Source organism: Benincasa hispida, chromosome 7, assembly GCF_027475165.1.
Source record: "Benincasa hispida cultivar pf3 chromosome 7, pf3_genome.v1.1, whole genome shotgun sequence".
NCBI classification, from domain to species: Eukaryota; Viridiplantae; Streptophyta; class Magnoliopsida; order Cucurbitales; family Cucurbitaceae; genus Benincasa; species Benincasa hispida.
In genome coordinates, this window is record NC_143484.1 from 54764238 (window position 1) to 54787615 (window position 23378).

Here is a 23378-nt window from a genome sequence, read left to right on the forward strand (position 1 = left end):
AACTTGTAAAGTGATGTGAAGTAATCGACTGCTTAACCCATTCTCTGAAGAATGCACTTGGTATTTATAGAGCATCAATGGTGAAAGGCGGCTTCTCTCTCCTGGTTGTACAGATGGGACAGCTTTAATTCCTGACTGATGCGTCGAATAATTGTCACCGATAAAGTTGGATGTACTTTGTGACCGTTATCGGCTGTCAACTTAATTTGGATCTGACTGCCGTCAGCTTTCTGTCCCATCGATCTTAATTATCCTTTCATCTGAATGCGTCCACCATGTTGCGGTGATTCTTCTTGGGTGAATGTTTGCGAGTACGACCAACGCAAAGTCTTGCGGTGAAGTTGCGCTCGACCAATGTATTCCTATGATCGCATTCTTTGCATTGCGTTAACGCATTATTTTGTACAAAAATATAAAGATCAATTGCTCTAATGCATTGGACGTATGCGACCGCAATATTATAGAATTTATGCTTAATGGACGCAATTTAACATATTCTATCAACGCAATCCAACATTGTTTAAGAACTTAGCACTATGATAACGTACATTTCTGCCCGTTATCAACTTAACAGGAAACTCAGTGGAATTTATACTTGGATTCTGCTGAGAAAATTTGTTGCTCAATGTATTTCCATAATCGCATTTCATTTCATAATTTCACCTCATAAAATAACGCATCAGAACACCAGGAAACGGGGATGACACCATCACTCGGAGCCCTCAGTACTCTGGGAGTGAGAATCCAAAGGGTAGGCTTTGTTCGGATTTGGTAGAGGTGCGGAGGGAAGGCAATCGTGTACTAAAGATCAAGTAAGTGGGAGAAGTGAAAGACTGTCGTATAGTCGGGTGTTTGATCGTTTAGGCAAGGTACACGATCGTGTAGTAAAAGCTAGGCGATCATCTATACGATCGTTTAGATCTGCTCAGGCGCGATCGTCTAGGAAATGGTAGGCGATCGTTTAGGAAAAGTGCACGCGGGTGTGCGATCGTTTAGTAAATGGTAAGCGCTATCGTATAGGCTCTCAAGTACTATGCGATCGAATGCTAACACATTGTGAGCTATTATGCTTGTCTTTTTGCAAAAATAAAAACTATTTTCATTTTATTCTTTAGTTATGAAAACTGAATTGAGCTTCCTACTAATGCATGATTTCGGAGAAAATGGTGAACAATTATCTCATAACCGTCCAATTAATAAATTAATAAATATAATCATATTATATTCATAACTTATAGTTTGACATCATATATCAACCATAGTGTTTTCTCCTCTACTTGATATAAATCATATTTATATCAAATTTCCTCCAAATTAATGTATCTCATACATTTAGTCAATCATATCATATATAATTAACCAGTTCAATTATATCATATATAATCGAACTCCCTATTGTCAATTTGAACATTTCAAACTAACCCAAAAACTGATTCTCAACTTGTATCCAAGCCACCAAGGAGACCTTATGGATCCATGGCTCGAAGCTCCAATGGTACGTGAATAGCTGACTAAACTCTTTAGCCACGAGATCCACCATTCATTAACTGCCAGACATTCCACTAAAAATGGATAGCTAAACTCTTCTTACCACAGATATATTTCTGTGTCCATCGGATATAACCAATCATGAGTACGATAATCCTTCATAGTTACTCGTAAGTACAGCCAGGCCAATTTACCGTTTTGCCCCTGTAGTTACATCTCACTCCTTAAGTACCACTGATCCCTCTAATGAATAATACAACATAGTCCAACTATGTGTGATCACCTCTCGGGCCATGAAAAGGTATGTGATGCCACATCGTTCAAGCTCTGGAATCAACCCTTAAAGGAGCTATCTATCTACTTGCCCCTACTTTGGGGAATGAGTGAATTCCATCTTGTGTAGTTGAGTTCTCAACTCCCAAATCAGATGAATCCCTAAAATGGTAGGTTTAGTTGACGACCTGGCCTCTCGCACCCATACAAATCAAAGGATCGCCCTTAACGATAGGAGTTCCCAACTCACTCAGGATTGAAGTCATGTTACCTATGGTCATCATAGTGAAGTGAAGTCTCTGTCATGAACGACATTATATAACGAGACATTAACACTTCGTGGTTAGATCTTATACAAACTCTTTGTATAGAACGCCCCTCCTCGCATGCCCCCTACATGAATGATCAGGATCAGACCATTTGTGACAAGTCACAACACTTGTAACTATTCCACAAAGCGGGCCGCATCCGTAGCGTTACCAGGATAAGGTTTCCCTCCTATATCTATATACTACAGACCATTTTGGTTATCATTTAAGACATGATCCACTTGTATGTCATCACATACATGCTTAAGTTACATAAAGACAACCAAAGATTTTAGTTTATTGGTTTGTGGTAAAGCAAATAAAACAACCAAATGTGCAAAGTCAAGAAGTGAAGTAAATATCATATATTATACATCACAAGCTCGTAGAAACTGTTTACAAACTACAGGACATGAGACTTTAGGGCATCATCCCCAACAATTTCTTGGAGGAGTCACTGTAAATAACGAAACTTCTCGATCCATCTAGTACCATAAGAACTAGGGCATAAAACAACTTCTGTTTGAGATTCTGAAAACTGTCTTCACAAGCCTTACTCCAAACAAAGGAGGTCCCTATGTTTATTCAACTTGGTCCTAGGTTTCAAGATTTCACTTTTAATATCAATTTTTTACTAAATACCCACACAACATCTTGAATGTTAATGCCTATTTATTAATTTAAAATAATTTAGAATAATTAAAATTAATTAAGTTTCACTATTTTTTATCATACTAAAATTTCACTTCATGATTATATTAAATTAGTTAATAGACACTGTAATGAAAAAAATGAAGTTAAAAGTGTAAATTTTGAATCATATGGACCAAATTGAAACAAAATTAAAATCTCAAGAGGAAAATTGCAACATTTAAATCTAGAGACTAAATTAAATCAAACGTCAAAATTGAAGGACTACATATATAAACATTATTTGACTAGGAATCAAATAAAAATTAGACCTAAAATTTAGTAAAAATGACCCTTGATGGACCGACCCCATCGTCTGGTCAATTGAAAAAATATAGCTAAAAATTTATTTGAATTCCATTATTTAGCCAAAGAAAAAGGACTTGCCTAGGAGAGTGCATGTTGCCCGTATGTCAGGAAACCTATCAAATCATGTCCGACTCTTTTAATTTGAACTATTATGAGTGATATTATGTAAAATTCAATTGCAATGATAGCGGGGAAGAAGTTTCAAGTTTTTTTTTTTTTTAATAATAATAATAATAAACAATACGTGGATGAAAAAATCGACATTGAGATAAACTAGAAGTTACTTCAAGTTTCCAATGATATAAAATAATGAGTTTTTTTTTTTTTTTTTGCCGTATTCTTCAATATAAAGCGGTCATAAAAAGGGTTTAATAGTCCAACAAAATAAAACAATAGTAGAAAACTTATTATCGTTCATTTCAAATAAAAAATTGCACTCTTACTAAAAACAAAATGAACTATATAAATAAAATATAGAAGATTCAAAATATTTTCTTGAATAACCTATTTAAAAAAAAAGTGATGATCAAATTTAAGAATGAACATTTGTTAATTCAATGAGCTGACTCAAGAAACACGATCAAAGCCTAACTTAAATTTAAATGTAATAAACCACATTTAAGTGTAGGGCTACCGGATTGATTATTGAAGATTAGGCAAATTCGACCAACGACATAAACATTGTCTTTATACCCCTAAGTTTGCCCTTCGACCAAACTTAGACCTATACTTTTGGATAATCGAGCAAGTGTGAGATCCACTCCATTTCACCCCTCTTTTTAATTTTTTTTACTAATTTCGAAAAAAGATCTATATTTATACATAAATTGCGATGTCCCAAACTTGTGCGGAAATGCTATTGAGAGAGTGCAGAGCCCGTGATTTCACTGTCAAAAGGCCGAAACAGACTCATAATGGGCCTTTTTCTGCAAAGCCCATATGTTAATTGGGCCGTCACTCTCCCCATCCAGAGCTGCGTCTAGGGCTCAGCCTCAAACCTTCAGGCAAGGGTTTTTAAGAACTCATATAAATCCACCACGAACCCTCCTTCCACTTCGGCGCTTCTTTGTTTTCGTGTTTAGGGCTTCCGATCGAGAGCGCGGCGGCAGGGCAGGGAGTGAAGCCGTAGCAGAGAACCAAACATGGTGCACGTCTCCTTCTATCGTAATTGTAAGTATTCTCAGCTCAGCTACTTTCTGGAACTGCCTATCCATCGTTTTCTATTATCGCATCCAAAGATCCGCTTTACATTTACATTTGTTTTTGGACTTTCTATTTATCTTGTGATTTTCTTTTGGTTGTGTTGTTTTTGGACTTGCTATTTATCACGGTTAGTGCTAGGTTAGATGGAACCAAGGAGGAACGTCTGTTTAGGTTTACATGGTAGTCATATTAGAAATCATGGAGTCTCAGATTCATAGGATTAAATTTATAATGCTGGAGGATCTTCCTGTTTTCATTTCTTTCAAATGTTTTCAGTTCATTTTATGGAGTTCAGCATATGACATAGTAGCTCGTTCAACAATATGTTTTCTTAGAACCGTGATTATTGAATAGTGGGATCTGTCATTTTATAGATGGAAAGACTTTCAAGAAACCTCGACGTCCTTATGAGAAGGAACGTCTGGATGCAGAACTTAAACTTGTCGGTGAATATGGGCTTCGCTGTAAAAGGGAGCTTTGGAGGGTTCAATATGCATTGAGCCGAATCCGTAATAATGCAAGGATGCTTTTAACCCTTGATGAAAAGAATCCGCGTAGGATTTTTGAGGGAGAGGCCTTGCTTAGGAGGATGAACAGGTACGGTCTTTTGGATGAGAGTCAAAACAAGCTCGATTATGTTTTGGCTCTTACTGTCGAGAATTTCCTTGAGCGTCGTCTCCAAACCCTCGTATTCAAGTCTGGAATGGCTAAATCTATTCACCATGCTAGAGTGCTCATCAGACAGAGGCATATAAGGTAGGGTGGCTTCATTATCTTATTCTCAGAAGAATTATTCTTCATTGTTGGCTTTTATTTTCATACATGATCTCTGTATATCAACAACATTTTTTTGTAGATATATTTTATTTACCATACGTTTAAAGTATACCGTTGATTTCATTTGTGCTCTTTCAATTTCAAAAGTTTAATCTTTTAAGCTTTTAAGTTGTGCAACATATCTTACGTATAGAGTGGATTGTTGGTTTCAATTATGCTCAGACTTTTAGGGTGTGAGTGGTAAATGATGAACTGAATTTTCATATATTGCCTCTTTCTTATGATTTGGCAACAAAATATGTGGTGTTTTCCGTAATCAATTGTCAAAATATAAGGTTGAGTTTGAAAAATGATCGGATAGTGGAAAGTATATATTCAATTTATGTCTCATCAGGAGAGCTACTATGGACATGATACGGGGCATAATTGAATCCAACTAATGTTTATATTGAATTTTAAACTTCGTATTTTTTTTCACTAGCTGTTTTAAGTGCATTTGCACTATATTTGCATTCTTTATGGTTGGTGGACAGTTCTTGCAAGATGATAGCAGGCTTGACATGTCTGTAGGCTCTTAAGCATTTATTGTTAATGTTTTCATCTTTGTTAACGTTTGAGTCCCGTGCATTTTAGGGTTGGGAGACAAGTGGTTAACATCCCTTCTTTCATGGTGAGAGTCGATTCTCAAAAGCACATAGACTTCTCTCTCACTAGTCCATTTGGAGGTGGGCGCCCTGGAAGGGTGAAGAGAAAGAACCAGAAGGCAGCTGCCAAGAAGGCTGCTGGTGGAGATGGGGATGAAGAAGATGAGGATTGAGTTACTGACTAAAAAAAACTCATCATCTGAGACGGTAAAGATTAGCCAAGGATCTAAGGTAACTGAGGTTAACCTCAACGACCTATTTCCTACAGCTAAATCTTTTCCATCATATAGATGAGAATGTTACGTCTTTAGAAGTTTTGCTTTAATTATTTGTCATTTAGAAATCTTGTTTGTTTTTTGGTGGTGGGACTAGTTTCCAATTTTGGACTATTTGAACTTAGTTTCCATAGTTTTCTTGCCATCATTGGACTTGGTTAATCAAAACTCCTCCGCATCATGAATGTATTGAGTTGATTTCTTCTATATCTTGCTGCTTGATTGGGAATCTGGTTCGTTACGAGGTTTTAGTGCCAGCACATGGAGTTCTTGAAATTAAATTTTTTTTCTTTTCCAAGAGATACGGCAGATATGGATAAATATCATTTAAACACTAATGTTTATTTGTAAATTGATGAATTTAAGGTTCGTAAAATGTTTTTGAGGGATTTGCACTTAAATGGATGCTTTGACTAGCCAAGTTTATTTCTCATTAAGAAAAATATAATAAAAGACTAACAAAGTTTAGGGAAGTTATGTGGATTTGTCTTACTCTACCATTAATTCAGATCATATTTATACTGTTACTAAGTTTTAAGCGGGAAATGAAATAATTGATAAATGATCATTTTAGGTCTGTTGAGAAACGAAATCTAATGTATGATCCATATTGTATTGAAAAGATGATTCTGGAGCTGTAAGTCGATGTACGTGCTGATGATATTTTAGTTATCGTTTATATCCTAATATTGATGCACCGACCAAAGTTGCAGATTTAAATCGATAGATTTGTATAGTTATAAATTGATATTTTTCTTAAGATTTTTAATTTATTACTTGTTCATAGACCATTATAGATCGAATAATTTTTAGCTAATTTTGTAGTTTTTGAACTGTTTGGTAACTTTTAAGAACAACAAATGTTTTTTTATAAAAAAAGAAAAAAGAAAAAATCAAATCCTTTGCGCACGCTTTCTGAGATGATGAAAAGTAAATTTTAATTACTTAAGAGAGTAATTCTTGTGGCCTTTTAATGGTTCTTAACCCACATGCTCATTTTGTTTCATAACATTTTCATTTTCTGTTTGCTATTTCTGGTTCTTATTTTTTGTTAGTTATTTCTTATTCTCATTTTTTAAGAAACGGACTTGTTTAGTAATCGTTTTCGTATCTTGTTTTTAAGATTTGAAAAATGTTTATAAAAAATGATAAATTTTGAGAAACTACACCTTATTCCATTTTCGTATTATATTAATTTTTTTTTCTTTAACAAAATGCATATTTGACCTGAGTAGTTTTGAATGTCTACAATTTCCTTCCACTTCTTGATTGTGTATTCAAGTCCTAAGATAGATATTTTTATTTTGAATTTTAAAATTCTACAATTATTTTAATTTTCATTATGTTACTAATTTTATATATATATATATATTTCAACTTTTGATTATCAAATTTTGTAATATACACGTTTATATATTATTTTAATTCTAATATTTTAATATATTTAAAATTGAGTAGACTTTTGTAATATATTAAAATTTTGTCGACTAAGACATTCGTTTAGTTTAATTTTAATATTTTACAACGATGACATTTACATAATAATATAATTAAGTTGGATATAACTTGACATCATGTAAGACTAATAACTCGAGTTAGAGATGACAATGTCTATCAAATGTGAGTAACATATGAAGAATATGATACAATTTGTTATTGCATTTAGTTTTCTTAGGAAATTACTTGTACTAGATACATAAACTTTTGATGATATCTTTTCTATATTTAATGTACGACATATATTTTCCTTTTATATTATATTGTTAAAAATAAACTGAAAAAAACAAGAAATAAGAAATAGTCATCAAAAAAAAATTTTGTTTCTATTTTTTTTGAAAGAAATAGTAATAGTTATCAAACATATTATTCAGTAAAAAGAAACAAAAAATAGGAAACGAGAAACGAGAACGTTATCAATCAGATCTAAATATTGTTAATTTAAACTTGTTAGACTTTTCTGTAACCCTCTTATTATTATTATTATTTAATTTTTTTTTTTTTAAGGTAGGTTTTGGTTGGTAAGAAACGCTGGACTTCTTTTAAGAACATTGACTAAAGTCAAACACGTAGGTTTAACAATACAAACCAAATTAAAACGTTTAAAACAATATAAAGATAAAATTCAAGTTAGGTCCCCCAAATTCATAATTCAACCAAAACAATCATGAGTGAGAAATTTGAACTCTTCAAAAATGAATGAGAAAAATGTTTGATATGCGAAAAGAGAACCATTTCTGTTTTCCTCCTTAAAACTCAAAAAGTCTCCAATAATAGGAAATATAGGTGACGTAAGAATTGGGTGTTTTAGAATACATAGACACTGGCGGCGAGTTCATCCAAACCCGAACCAATCTTCCATTTTCTTTCCTTTGTCTTTTTGTCCACCAGCTTCAATTTGCCTGTGTGTCAAACCCTACCCTAATCCCCTGTTCTCACCTCCACATTGCTTCCCCTGCGCCTCTGCCTTTTGATACTCTCTAGTCGAATTCGAACATCCCGGTTTGTTGGGTCAGATTACCTTCGGGGGTTCATCGGTTTTCTTAAATTCTCAGTGGGTTGGATCTTCTTTTTACTACTTTCCCTTCCATTTCTGTTGGGGTCTTTACTCTTTTTGTGTTTTCGCTGGTTGGAGTATAAGCTGTTTCTTGTGCTTTTTCCTTTTTCGTTTCAGTTTGTGGGTTGAGGAACTTCGGTGCTGGCCGCCATGGAAGGATCAGTGGGAGCTGAGTTTCAGGATTGGGAAGTGCTGCTCCATGATTCGAACCCCGAAACTTCCCCAACTCCGGCCGAGTTTACCCATTTTGGGGGATTTGAAGGTCAGTCCGATTCCAATTCCCTAATCAAATCCGACTATTTCTCTCTTGATAATCAGGGACGGCGAGGGAAAACTGTACCTGAGTGTGATCTTATCGAAGAGGAGGGTTCAGTCGAATCGGATAATCCTAGTTGGATTGATCCGAGTTCGGAAAATAGATATGATCGGGTAAATTCGGGGAAAATATGGTCTGATTCTGGTAGTGATAAGTCCGATGAGCATAAATTTAACGAACCCAATTCGAAAACTGAGTCCAGAATCGCAGAATTTCTGCAAGGTGATGACGAATTGAGTGGTAGGATTCAGAAGTTGGAAAGTTTAGAGTCCCATGAGAGCAAAATCAATGGCTCTGATCCCAATATTGAATTAGCTTTTGAAGAAATTGATGAAATTCAATCTCAAAGTAAGGATGGGAGCAATTTGTGGTCTGAGTCTAGTGGGGATATTGATCAAAGTGGCCTAAAAGTAGTGAAGTTGGAAAAAAGGAAAGAGCAGTTGGAGGAGGACAAGAATCTCCAAGTTGAAGAAACAAAAGTCAATGCAGAATCTGGCAGTAAGGTTGGAGATAAGAGGAAAGTAATTTGGTGGAAGGTTCCATTTGAGGTCTTGAAGTACTGCTTGTTCAAGGCAAGCCCTGTCTGGTCATACTCTGTAGTGGCTGCTTTGATGGGTTTCATTATTCTAGGAAGGAAGCTCTACAAATTGAAGAGGAAGAGCCAGAGCTTACATTTGAAGGTTATCTTGGATGAGAAGGTAAATTCCGTAAGAATACATAAGGCAAAGAGAAAGAGATGCTGAACTTTTGACACTCTTTGTTTGAATTTGTTTATTCTCTTTTGCCTGATGATATTGTTTTTGTTCTTTATGGTATGGTACTGCACTTTTCTCATAATAACCATTTGAGTGTTGGGTTTAGTAATAAATTGCTACACAATGTGAAGAAATTCTGGAAGTTGTAGGTGTTGGGTTTATTGTGTTGCATATTTGTGGTTCCCTTACTTGGTATCTTAACAATTTGGGTGAAAATCCAGTATTTTTCTCTATAATGTGATATGTGAATCAAGCTTAATAGAACGTCTCCCAGGCTCGTTGTTAGTGCTGAGTGGTGGGATTTAGTTGTTTGGGTTGACAGGCTCGGTGGTCGGGCATCAAACTGTCGGTGTCATCTCCGTTCATTGATGTGCTAAAATATTAATCAAGATTATCACGCTATGCTGTAATATTGGTTGGTTGGTTTGATTGTTTGTTTGTTTGTTTTTTTTTTTTGTTGTTGTTGTTTTATTTTATTATTTTATTATATATATATATATATAAAGAACTTTTTAGTGTAGCTTAGTTTTGAGGGAGATATTAGCTTCTCCATTTGTTCAAGTGCTCTTTTGTTGAGTACTCTCTTGGGGTTTCCATTTTGTTTCTGTTTTTCTTTTATATATATATATATATACATATCTTTGAAGTTTAGATGATATTTATTGACCTCCTGAGATAATTACTACTTGCAGAAGGGATCTCCATTAATGAGTCAAGCTGCTCGTCTTAACGAAGCCTTTTCAGTTGTGAAACGTGTTCCAATTGTTCGACCCGCTCTCCCTGCCGCCGGGATAAACCCATGGCCTGCAATGAGCTTGAGTTGAGGATTCTTCCCACAACTGATGCTGACAAAGTTAGAGCAGTAGTGTTTATTCTCTTTCTATGTATATACATAAAGGATGTAGTATTATTCTACAGGTTCCAACCGAATTTCTGTAGCAATGCAGGATACTTCTGCATCAGCTGTGTGTCAAGTAAATTCATATGTCTTTTCTTGATAAAAAAAAAAAAAAAAAAAAAAAAAAAAATCCCACGCCCACTCTTCTTTTGAGTGAGGGTTTGTTTTGTTTCGTTTTTCGACTCTGTATTTTTCATGATATTACTATCCATGAAAATTTCAAACTCATCGGACATATTTTCTAGTACCTTCTAGGAGAAGATGTACAATAAAAGGTTAGCATAATTAATGAACTAATTAATATCATTAATCATTACTAGTTTAAATACATTTTATTTTGAATTGTTAAATTTCATTGAACACATTTACCATTATTATTTTATATTATTTTAACTATTTACTATAAAATTCTATTATTAATTTTTAATATTCTAATTATAGTACTGAATGTTTTTAGTGATTTAATTCAATTAATCAATCATCAATATTACTTTTAATTAAATTTTAATGTAATGTCTAAATGTGTATAACTCAATTGACATTAAAATGAACATAAAGGTGTCGAAAATCGATCTGACTGATTGAAACCGACTGAATTAAGGTAGGAATTGGTTGGTTTTCAGTTTTCATATAAAAAATTTGGAAAATTGATCGATCGTTGTATAGAAATATTATTTTTTTAATTTTTTTTTCTAAAAGATAAGTATAAAAGTAAGTCCACTATCATCAATCTAAGTCCAATCTATTGCCTTAATATTAATTTATTATTTTCTTTCGAGAATATTATAAATTTAATCCCTTTTCAAAATTTATTTTCATAAATAGTCCTAACTTTTTTATATTTTCGTATATAAGATTTTTTGGGCTAGAATACATTTGAATGTGGTGAGCGATTGGAGAGAGAATGTGGCACGGAGATAAATTTTTCATATTTACGAAGAACCCTTGATATTGGAGAGAGAAGATGCATTTATTTATTAAGATTTTATTATTTTGTCTAATTTGAGAGAGAATGTGGCATTAGGAGAAATTTTTCATATTTACAAAGAACTCTTGATATTGAAGAGAGAAAATGCATTTATTTGTTGAGATTTTATTGTTTTGGTTAATCCAGAAGAGAAAATGCATTTAATAAAATTTTATTTTCTATTTACGTTGGTTTTACCTATCAACTTATTGGTTTTTATGACGGATTCATGGTTATTTTAAATATATCTTAAAACATTTTGTTAGGTATTTGAAAATATTTTAACCAATATATAAAAAATTCTACAATTTATAAATAAGAGATTAATCCAATGCTCAACATAAATCAGTATAAACGAATATATAAGATATACCACAATATATAAATCTCATATTGGCTTATTGTTCGACATAAATCACAATATATATCATAAATTTCATTTATATCACATTCATTTAAGTAATCAAAAATCCTAACCATCAAAATTTGTTGGGAAGATGGAGAGAATGAGAGATAGAGATGATAAGTGGGAATTTTGAAAAAAAATTGGTTGAAAAAAATCTTGCACGTGAGTCCAGGGAACTTTTGAGTTTTCTTTTTAAAATATGTATAATTAATTATAGGCTGAGGATAAAAAGGTAATTAGACCCTAATTTTTGTGTAAATAAGAAGCCACTTGGACATTTTTTTAAAAATAATAGTAAAGCTGGACAAAAACGAAATTTAGGGCATTTATTAAGGTCTTGTGTTGTTATCCCTTTTTACCTAAATTTCAAGCTCATTACATGATTGAAATATTTTTTTTTCATAAAAAAATGGATGATATAAATTTTTAAAAAAATTGCAAATTATGTTAACCTAACCATAATACTTCATATCTATCTTTCATTTTTATTTACTTTGACTTTGCTTGGCAAAAAAAATTGACAAAACTGACCGACTGTCAGTAGGATTTCGCACACTTTTTCTGGTCGGTTTTTGGTGTCGGGTTTCTCCCAAAGTTAGAAATTTATAAGTCAGGTGTTTGTATAATTAATTTCAAAGCTAGAGGTTTGATTTTCTCATCCGACATATAAAAAATTACTATATATTAAATAATACTAATTTTTCTTGGGAAAAAATCAATTTTAGATTCTGAACTTGTGAAGTTTTTATCAATTTTAACCATAAATTTTTAATTTGGTTGAATTACACCTCAAACAAAGATAAATATTCTAGTGTTAATATAATAATTGTTGTTTCTACTAATAAGTTTTTCTTCTAATATCTTGAAACAAAATACTCTCTTTTAACATTCAATGAATTAAAACACAATGTGAAATTTATAAAATTTTAGAAAAAATGGTATTAGAGTCAAAATGTTGATTGAATTTAATCAATGAGTATGAACTTTCTTATTTAATTAGTAGAAAAAGTAGTGGAAACTAAACCGATGGTAAAAATGACAATAATTTTTGACATTTAGGATTCACGTGGATGAATATAAAAGTTTGAGATTCAAGTTGATGCAACAAAGTTAGGGTCAAAATTGAAAATTTTCCATTTTTTGTATTTAATGAATATTTATTCAAAATTTTGGTTTTGAAAACAGTTTGTTCATTTTTTTTTTCTTTCTTTTTAATATTCAAATTGTTTTAAAATCTTGACTAAAATTTTCTACTTGTTGGCTAAACGAGAGTAACGGGATGAGGATCAACTCCCTGTCTCAATCCTATTTTGATACACATTTTGAATATTATGGTGTAGATTATAATTTAAAAGTATAAAAATTATTGTTGAACATTTTAATTATATATCTTTTGCTTATGAAATACTATTAGTTTTGATTAGAAATTGTTCTTTAAATGGAAATTTCATCGAAAATTTTTTAGGGAAAAAAATATTATATTTGATTGAAATTAACTTTATTCCTTGCTAAAAATTTGATCCCCTGACATTAATCTAAACAAATCCCTGCAACAATCCTTACAAAATTAGACGATAAATTTGGTGGCACAAGGCTTTAGATTGGGAGGCAATGTCATTCGTTGTCCTATTTTAATCATTTCAAATGGAAAATTAGTAACTTTTGTTCGCAACCACTTGAATACTAAAGGAAATCAATTAACAAATAAATACATCAATTTTATTGTGGAGGATATTATAAATGCCTATGATATTTTCTCGACCAATTTTTTTTTTTTTTTTTTTGAACATGACCAATAATTGATTTTTTTAACATTATTATTTCATTCATTAAAAAAAAAAATTATTACAACAAGATGTGTAGGTTTGAATTTTCAATTGTATGAAAAATTATAAATATCTTGACCTCTTTAACTCAAAGAAAAAATAATGTTCTCCACCACAATTAGAGTGGGGACCACTTTATTCATAGAGTGAAATTTGAGTATAACTTAGACTATATTTATCTTTATGCAACTCATCTAATTATATATGTATATATATTAAATGAAAATTTTGCATCGTGCCAAGTATTTTTCTTATTTATTCATAATAGTAGTAGAATTACAATGGTAAATAAATAAAGTGAAAAGTAAAAATAATATTTATATAATAATTCTATTTTATTATTCAATTTTAAACGCAATCAACTCCCTAGACATGATATTGATGAGAAAAATCAACTTATTAATTTGGAAAAAAATTTTGAATGAAAAAATATTGAGAATATTTTCAAATGATAATAAAATATTACAGTCGACTTTGCGATAGACCGCGATAAACTACCATCTGAATCTATCATGATGTACATAGACATAGATAGTAGTCTATCGTAGATATATAGTAAAATTTTACTATATTTATAAATATATTGGTTTATTTTCAGTACAATTAACAAACTTTCATTTTTAGAATTTTTCATTTGCACTATAGAAGATGCTATGAAAGATATATGGTTTTCCATATAATACCATATTAATTATTCATTTATTTTTTAGATACACATGCAATATTCTACCTATTATTCTATATCAAGTTAGGTAAGAAGATTAGCTTAAAGACTGGATGAAAGAAAGGATTAAACAATTGAAGCGTTTCGTTTCTTAAGTTTTAATTTTTTGAAATTTATATATTGTTGCATCCTTTAATTTTCTAATTATATGAGGTTTACCTTTCGTCAAAGAAATACTTGACTTCTAGTCAATTATAAAAAAACAAAAACAATTTTGTGAGATCAAAAGTTTTATTTGTTAACGATTTTGTTTTTTATTTCTTGTTTTTGAAATTATATTTATTTTTTCTTAAATTTCATAATTCATATTATGAATTTTACCTTTCTTAAAAAATATTTAAATTTTTAGTTAAATTCTAAAAGTAAATAATTTTTTAAAACTACTGTTTTTATTTTAGTTTTCAAAATTAATTATACTTACTTTCTCGTAAATTTCATATTTCTTGAATAAGTATTTAAATTTTTAATCAAATTCTAAAATTAAATATAAATTTTTGAAAACTATCTTTTTTTTTTTTTTAGATTTTCAAATTTTGATTTGGCTTTCGAAAATATTAGTGGAACGTGGATAATAAAACGAAGAAACTTATAAAGAAAGTATGGTAGTGTACTTATCTTTTAGGACCCGTTTAAATCGCAGACATTTTTTTATGGGTATAGATATTAAATACTTGAGATTTGAATATCTGGGATAATTAATATCTGTATTTAGATATGTATGATAATCAATATTTGGAAGTTAAATACGTGTTCAATTTACCAAATTTGTATATGGAAACCAAAATTAAATAATAACTTAATTGAATATAAAAAATCAATTATTGTCATCAAATAAATTTAGCATTATTTAATGAATAAAAATAAAAATAAATGAATACTTTTATATTAAATCTTTATCCAACATAATTAATTAATTTAAATTAATTACTAAAAATAATTAAATTATTATAAATTAATAAGAATATTGTTAATCATCTGGTTAAGATAGCCTAAAACATTAATCATAAAATATTAATTGAAATTTATTAAGTCTAATTAATATATTTATATTTAATAATTAATTAAAATTAAGTAATTGATATTAATTTATTAAATAAATAAATTATATTTTTACTAGTAATCTCTTAGATATAAAAATCTCATATTTTTATAAGGTATTAAAAACACTCACGATATAGGTTTTGAAGTTTCATGGATTAACAATGTGAAACAAATAAATATATTAAATATCTGTATGAAATAACATGAGAAAATTTGTGAAACAAACGTCCCTTGAAACTATGAATTTTCTCGTATTTTTTACGAGTTTCAAATTTTCTGGTATGACGAAATTTTGCGGTAGTAGTATTCTGAGCAGTGACCAACCAATAAGACCATTAAAAGCTGCAATGATTTAAGGTGTCTGAAAATGGATTAGTAATTTATTTCCACAATAATTCATTAATAGAAAGTGATAATTGTATAATATCAATATGTAATAAAAAAAGAAAAGAAAATAAATAATTGACTCATTGCATTTTTACCTTTATCGACAGAAAGATGGCTTCAAAAGCACTCGAATATAATGGAATTGACTTTTGACTACACCAAATTGTTTTTTAATTGTATTTTTTTTAATGATTAACCTTTTCTGTGTAATGTAAATTCTCTATATTACTATTATACTTATTTATACTTATGTTACATAATCTTTACTGAGAATATTAGTTTTTTTTTTTTTTTTTTTTTTTTTTTAATAATACAACAACGAGAATATCAAGATTTAGATTTTGGACATCAAATAATAAATGTAAACTTTTTAAATTCATAAATTAAGGTTCAATTTAGGTAACTATTTGATTTTTAAATATTTATTACGTTGTTTTCATCTCTAGATTAAGGGTCTAAGACTTTAGAAGATTCAAGCCACAATAAATAAACAAATAAATAATTAAAACAATCAATATCAAGACTCAATTAGTATTGGTTGATTTGGTTCTACATCATTTCAATGTTTCTCTTGTTTTTTTTTAAAAAAAAATCTTTCAACTTGTTTGAATTGGGTGGTGTAGTCATTTTCCGTTCGTTTTCGGTTGGGTTTCCTCATTTTTTAGTGATGATTTGGTCATTTATATTCAAATGTAAAATTCGATTTCAAAGTCTTTTTCTTAATTTTGAAAGGTTGATGGATCAATTCAATATTATTTTTCTAAAGAAATAAAATTGGTAAATTATTATTCTAATATGAAAAATTTTCAACGATAGACTTCTACCAATTTCTATAAAAAAAAAAAAAAAAAAAAAAAAAAAAAAATTAAAATTTTACTATTTTAGGTCTTATTTTTTTTATTTTTGAAAATCTCCATTTTAATTTTAATTGAAACGTTATACCGATATAAAGTAGTGTTTAAAATTTTGTTTTTATTAATATTTGGTGTATACTTCAAATATTTCTTTGAAACACATATAAAAACTATCGTAAAATCAAATAGTTATCAAATAACTATAACGAGATAGATTTTTTTTTCTCCTTTGGAATAGAAATATCTTTAATACAGGAAAATTTTAATACAACTGAAATTTTCATTTCAAATAATCAATTGGAAGTCCCACAAAAAATAATAAATAAATAACTAAAAACACTACTTTTATCCATCTTAAAAATTTGAAATAAGAAACGAGAATATTTATTAAAAAGTTTATTTATCAAAAAAATGAGAAATGTGAACAATATCAACAAGCCAATAGTTTTTTTTTCTTTTTGTAAGACTTTAAAAGAGTATGATGTCTATCAGAAATAAACTTGAAAAAATGGCATAGATGGCCCAAAATGAATGACACAAATTGAAATATTTATGTATTTGTATACAGTAGTATTTGTTTACAAAATCAAACGAAGAAGGGTTTGGTTTGACTGATAATCTTCTATCGTGACTATCACTAATATCGACTAATAGTTTTCCATCATTGGTATAACTCAATCTTTCAAAGTTGTTAGTTTTCTTTCAATGTTGATAACTACATCCACTTATAGCCTTAACTATTAATATTTCAAGATTGATTCCAATTGATGAAAGTGTTTCAATGATAGTCATTAATAACTGATAGCAAATTAAAAGCTAATATTTCAAGATTATATAAATATTTCTCAAATTGAAAGTTATCATTGATAGCAACTATCAGCAGTAGCAGCTATCAGTCGCTATCATCGATAGCTGCTATCAATGGTAGCTTTCAATTTGAGAAAATTGGGAAGAAGCGGGCAAAATGGTGGTTAGGCATGAGCTTTTTATTCTTTTACCATTTTTTTGTTATATATATGCAATTATTTTACCATTGTACTATATATTATATTATTTTGGGCTTGAATTCTATTTATGCAACTAGTCCTTAAAATTATAATAATATAACCAATTTAGTTAGGTTTAATTCTTATCAATTGTTTGATAGATAAATGTTTAAGTAGATATAAATCGTGATCAAAACGAACATAATTCAACTGATATTGATTTGTGTTGGAGATCAAAAGCTTGTGATTTGATTCTTCTCACTCCTATTGTATTAAAAAGAAAAGAAAGTAGATAGCCATGGTGAAAACTTTTTTATTATTATTAAATTCGGGGTAGGTTTATTTTTTTATTTTTTATTTTTATTTTTTGACAATAGGGAGAGAATGGAAACCTCCAATCTCGTTAGTTCAAGACTACGAGTAATTTAACTTGTAGTATATTAGACACATTTTCAAAGTGGAAAAGACTAAACTTATACTTTAGCAAAAGTTCAAATTAAGAGAATAAAATGAGACTTGACCTAAAATTTTCCTTTCATTTTGATAGATCTCATCCATCATAGACCAAAAGTAAGATATTTTTTTTTCTTTTTTTTTTAAAAAAAGGAAAATTGGGTGCATCGCCCCATTATTCAACTACACTTAATATTTTAAATATTTTTGTTTGTAATTAAAATGAGTTGAAAAAGATAGGTAACCATTGGAAAAGCCGAAAAGTTTATTAGGACGTTTGGTGCAAGAGTTATCATCAAAATATAATAACCACTTCTTGCTATAATAAAAATTATTTCAAAACTTCTAATTAGTTACTGCCAATACTATTTCAAAACCTCTATTTACTATAATATTTATTATTTTCTATCGTTATTATTTTCTTCTCAAACTAAAATAGTTTACACCTCAAGCGCATACTATTATAATCTAAACTAAAATAATCTACACCTCAAACGAAAACTATCATAACTCAACTATAATAATTTAAGATTATAATATCTAACTCATTGTCCCAAATATCCCTACGTTTTTTTTTTTTTTTTTTTTTTTTTGTTGACGGCCGGTGGTTTGGGATGTAAACATAAACCCTCACAAAGCAGAAGCTTATTTCTTTGAAAGAAAAAGAAAGTAATTGAAAGAAAAGAAAGAGATGTTGAACTGTTCATTTCATTCTAAAATGATTGAAATTCAGAGTACTCTTCCCATTTCTTTAGATCAGAGATGATGAGCTTCAAGTCTTCTTCCAATCAATATAATAATCCCCTGTTTTTTCCCCCATTTTTTTGAATTGTTCTTCTAACATTGAATTTACTCCTACAATATGGTTCCATAATTAATTAAAAAAAAAAAAGAAAGAAGAAGAAGAAGACTACATAAAAAGCTGGGATTGAAACAAGGTGTAGTAATTAGCAGCCTCATCTTCCAACTCCCATAACGCATCACTTAAAGCCACTCCATCCACTCCTTCACCCACCGAAAATTCCCCATTTGGAATCCCAAGTTCATCATCCGAAGCTTCCAGAAGGTGTCTCATAACCTTCTCTCTTTCACCCTCTTCTTCTAATTCCTCTTTGTTCATACATTTAGGGGAATTAGCTACAGAGGAAGAAGAAGAAGAAGAAGAAGAGTAATCTTGTAGAGAAACAGAGTCTGCAATTCCAACATCTGCCTCTGTTTGGATTATTGGAGAAGAGATTTCTTGTTGGAGTGTGGTGATGATTGAGGATAAATCTTCAATTTCTTCCTCTTCTTCTTCTTCTAAAAGGGAGAGGATTTGGTTGTATGACTTTTGGCGTTTTAGCTCTTCCCCATCCCTTAGTTCCTCTGTTTCTCCTTCGTTCCTCTGGCGTTTTGATGCCATTTTTTTTTTTTTTCTGAAACAGAGGATATGAACTCACGAAAGAAAGATGAGGAGAGAGAACAGAGGATGAGGAGGGTTAAATAGACGCACAACTCAGACGTCAAGAGAAAGAATTTAAGGTCAAAATTTTTAGTGGAAATTAATTACAAAAATAAAATAAAATAAACCCAGATATTTTAATGCATTTCAAAGTCATTATGGCAAACAGAAGTAAGATGCCGAATTATTATTTTTTTAATTATTAACTTTAAAAAGAAAAGGCAATATTTACTTGGAAATTAATTAATTAAGAAAATAATAGCTTTTTTTCCATAACCTCCAAAATAGTAAACTTTTTAATTTTTAAGTTTTGAGTTTAATTTTAATTTAACTTCTAAGTTTCAAAATAATATAATTTTATCTTTGATATTTGAATTTTATATTAATTTGACTACAGATTTCAAGATTTACACTTTTAACTTTAATTTTTCACTAAAAATTTACTTTTTTGTGTCTATTAATTATTTTTTTAAAAATAAAAGGGTTATAATTAATTAGGTTTTACTATTTTTATTATCACTATTGAAATCAAATTCAATTTAACATTGTGATTATTTAAAATTATTTAATAAATATTGATATTGATTACTGAACATGAACATTTAATAAAGAAGCAAAGTTAAAAGTATAAATCTTGAACTTAGAAATCAAATTGAAATCGAACTTAAATATCAAGTACAAAATTGTAACATTATGAGAAATTAAATTGAAATAAACTCAATATTTAAAAACAAATGTCTCGTTTGGTAACCATTTGATTTTTAGTTTTTATTTCTTTAAAATTAGGCCTACAAGCACCCTTTCCATCCCTAAATTTATTTACTTTTTATCCTTAATTTTTAAAATCAAGACAAATTCTAAACTAAAAAAAAGTTTTTAAACACTTATTTTTATTTTAAAATTTCGAATATTTTAAAGAAAAGTAAGGAAATAGATTTAATTTTTAAAAACTAAAAATAAAAACGAAATTATTATAAAATGGAACCCAAATGTATAATATTTTAAATTTTAAGAATAAAAAAGATATATATTTTTTGAATGAATTAATATAGGTTATTGGGCGCCTCGTGAGTTGTTGGCTCTTTTTGCTGTGGCATTGTTGCAGTTGGACTGACTCAATTGTTTTCTTACACCTAATTTCAAATAAATATTTTTTAAACAATTTTTTTGGCATATGGATATGGACTCAACATAAGGCCTTTACTTTTACTTTACAGTTTACAATACACAAAGTCCTGACAAAAGGAAATACTAAAAATTTTATTCAAATTAAAATAAACAAAACGACAACTGATGTTAAATCTTAAAATTTAAATTAAAAAAAAAAAAGAAAAAGAAAATCGTCTGTTCGGAGCTTTACTGTATTTGGCTGTTCATCAACTAGAATCCTGCCACCCCATTGCCAGAATCTGTTTTCCAACCACCCATTTCATATCTATATATTTTAAATAAATATATTTTTTTGTTTACTTTTGGAAGATTTTCCAAAAAAAAAAAAAAAACTATTTATGGAAAATAACACAATTTTAATTTTTTTATAAGGAGGATAGATATGGATAAAAATTTATCAGTATTTTTTTTTACTATTTTTCCAAATAATTTGACATTTTTTCTATTCGTAAAATTTTTTTATTTATTTTTCTCTTTTTAGGAAATTGAGTTAATGAATTCAATAAGAAAAAAAGGCTGGAGATTTTTATTTTATGTGTGGTCGCTATCTGTTTTTAGTGAACAACCTCCTCCTAAGTCCTATCTTCTATGATTCCTATTTTTTAAGGTGTCGGTGATCAAGGAAACCTACTTCTAATTACATATTTTATTTTTATTTAATTAATTTAATTTAATTTCCTTGTTTAAGATAATTAATAATGAATAACATTTCGAGGCCAAAAAAGGGAGTTTGCTTTTCTTCAATGCTTAATTCAATATATCTCATCGTTTTTCATTGCTCTCTTCTTTGTTTGTTTGTTTAAATGATAATGAGATTTGTTCTTTTCTTTTATTTATAAAAAAAGAAAAAGAAAAAGAAAAAGAAACAATTGGATTGTCATGTCACCATCTTTATAAAAATAAGATGGGACCACTACCATAAAAAGAAAGAAAATAACTTTGGTATTTATCTCGGTTACACTTATCTTTATGCCATTTAAATTTGTTAGGGGTCAATTTTTTTAATTGAATCATTTTTATTTTTCTTATTATGTAACATAAAGTGATATGTATGGGATAGAATCATTGCCTTTAAAAAAAATATATACAAAGAAAATATAATAATTTAAATAAAGGAGTAGAGTATCATACTATCATAGTACTTCACTTACTACGTTCAAATTTTTCTAGATCTTTCAAACGTCCAAAGTTTTTATTCAAAATAGATGTATATCTTTCTTAAAAAAGATGTACACCACTGTTCATTTTAAAAAATAATCAGTCACGATTTAGAAATTAATAAAAGTGTGTATGTTAATTCAAGAATGACTCAGGAGATAAATGTATCAATTATTATTTTAAAGATCAATGATTCAACATTCAACTCTATCTCTTATTAAATCAAAACAAATAAAAATAAAACAAAATGTGTTTGAATTAACAAATAATAATCATTTTTTGAATAATCAAATTGGTTTAGAATCATTTTTTTTTAGTAAAATAGAATGATCACTTCATATCTTGTAGAATCACTTTTAGATGTAGTATAGTGAAACAACTTATGATTAAAATCACTTTTAAGAAAATGTAATTTAACGCAAGAGTAATCATTTTTATTAAATATGTCTAAATAAAAAATAATTAAATATGAAAGTGCGTCAAACTCGCCATAAATAACATTTTCGATAGACTAACAATTATCTTTTTTATAAAAAAAAAAAAGAAAAAAAAGAAAACAGCACTTTCATTGAAGTAAATGATTTAACGTACAAAGCATTAATTTTAATTCTACAGTTTAACACTTGGTAATAATTTAGTATCAATATTTTTAAATTTGTAATTATTTAATTCATATCATTAAAAAATCAGATCAAAATATAGTTTAATTTTGTGTAGTACAATAAATGAGAATATAAAAATTGAGCTTCCAATCTAAAAAAAGGAGCGTATACGCTTAAGAGACAACAAATAGAAACTTATTTTTATGTTTAGTGACAGAAACATGGAAAAGACTATTTAATTTTTTAAAATTATTTTTTCTTATAACTACACTATTACTCAATTATAATTGAAATGTGTTCAATATAGTCAAATAGACAATCGATAATGGAGGTAAAGGATAAGGTTCCATCAAAACAATTATTTATTTCTATTTAAGTGTAGGTCTCTAACTTATCCCAAAAAAAGAGTACATATCACTAAAAAAAAACAAAACAAAAAAAGAGCTAGATGGAGAAATAACATAGAAGATATTGAAACATCAATTTTGAAAAAGAACATTGAAGCAAAAAATCACTTTAATTATGGTATATAGTTTGATAAAAAAAAAAAAAAAAATTGGATTATTATAATAATAATTTGATGAGAGTAGACATGATTTGATCATCGGTATATACAAATTATTCTTTAAATTTTACTCCATGTTAACTGTGAGACCATTAATATTTTATATTTTTGTATATAATAATAATAATAATAATAATAGTAAATATTAAAGGGGAGCTCTGAATGGAATTGCAAGTTTCAATCCCACTTTGCTTTGACCAAATGCTTCATAAAATTAATTGAATTTAACACAGAATTTGGAGTTTTGCTTAATATCAAATCTAAAAAATCGAGCTAAATGGATCCAAATGATGCAATTTAAATTAAAT

At 29.0% G+C, this 23378-nt stretch overlaps 3 protein-coding genes across 5 annotated transcripts; 2 read left to right on the forward strand and 1 right to left on the reverse strand.

Annotated features, from left to right (window-relative positions):
* The first annotated feature begins 3913 nt into the window (after positions 1-3913).
* LOC120082218 (small ribosomal subunit protein uS4y) lies at positions 3914-6174 on the forward strand. The gene is made up of 3 exons (XM_039037497.2): positions 3914-4238; positions 4646-5027; positions 5682-6174. The coding sequence occupies exons 1-3, from the start codon at positions 4211-4213 to the stop codon at positions 5863-5865; spliced, it is 594 nt and encodes a 197-aa protein (XP_038893425.1). The 5' UTR covers positions 3914-4210; the 3' UTR covers positions 5866-6174.
* A 1937-nt stretch (positions 6175-8111) lies between these two features.
* On the forward strand, positions 8112-10718 carry LOC120082064 (uncharacterized). Of its 3 annotated transcripts, none has more exons than XM_039037285.2 (3): positions 8112-8522; positions 8639-9535; positions 10285-10718. In XM_039037285.2, the coding sequence occupies exons 2-3, from the start codon at positions 8672-8674 to the stop codon at positions 10414-10416; spliced, it is 996 nt and encodes a 331-aa protein (XP_038893213.1). In that variant the 5' UTR covers positions 8112-8522; positions 8639-8671; the 3' UTR covers positions 10417-10718. The 3 variants fall into 3 exon arrangements, with proteins under 3 accessions (XP_038893213.1, XP_038893214.1, XP_090171646.1); XM_039037286.2 differs by having other exon boundaries at positions 8184-8518; XM_090315520.1 differs by lacking the exon at positions 8112-8522 and having other exon boundaries at positions 8529-9535.
* An 8089-nt stretch (positions 10719-18807) lies between these two features.
* Positions 18808-19619, reverse strand: LOC120081124 (suppressor SRP40-like protein). The gene has a single exon (XM_039035799.2). It carries the CDS (start codon positions 19534-19536, stop codon positions 19045-19047), a length of 492 nt encoding a protein of 163 aa, XP_038891727.1. The 5' UTR covers positions 19537-19619; the 3' UTR covers positions 18808-19044.
* Between the last annotated feature and the right edge of the window lie 3759 nt (positions 19620-23378).

What these genes read in the sequence shown, in the direction of transcription:
- LOC120082064 (XM_039037285.2), top strand. Translation starts at nt 8,672, where the DNA reads ATGGAAGGATCAGTGGGAGCTGAGTTTCAGGATTGGGAAGTGCTGCTC. An exon ending in AGGTTATCTTGGATGAGAAG is followed by an intron (nt 9,536 to 10,284) that starts GTAAATTCCGTA and finishes TACTACTTGCAG; the next exon opens with AAGGGATCTCCATTAATGAG.
- LOC120081124 (XM_039035799.2), bottom strand. Translation starts at nt 19,536, where the DNA reads ATGGCATCAAAACGCCAGAGGAACGAAGGAGAAACAGAGGAACTAAGG.
- LOC120082218 (XM_039037497.2), top strand. Translation starts at nt 4,211, where the DNA reads ATGGTGCACGTCTCCTTCTATCGTAATT. An exon ending in CGTCTCCTTCTATCGTAATT is followed by an intron (nt 4,239 to 4,645) that starts GTAAGTATTCTC and finishes GTCATTTTATAG; the next exon opens with ATGGAAAGACTTTCAAGAAA. An exon ending in ATCAGACAGAGGCATATAAG is followed by an intron (nt 5,028 to 5,681) that starts GTAGGGTGGCTT and finishes CGTGCATTTTAG; the next exon opens with GGTTGGGAGACAAGTGGTTA.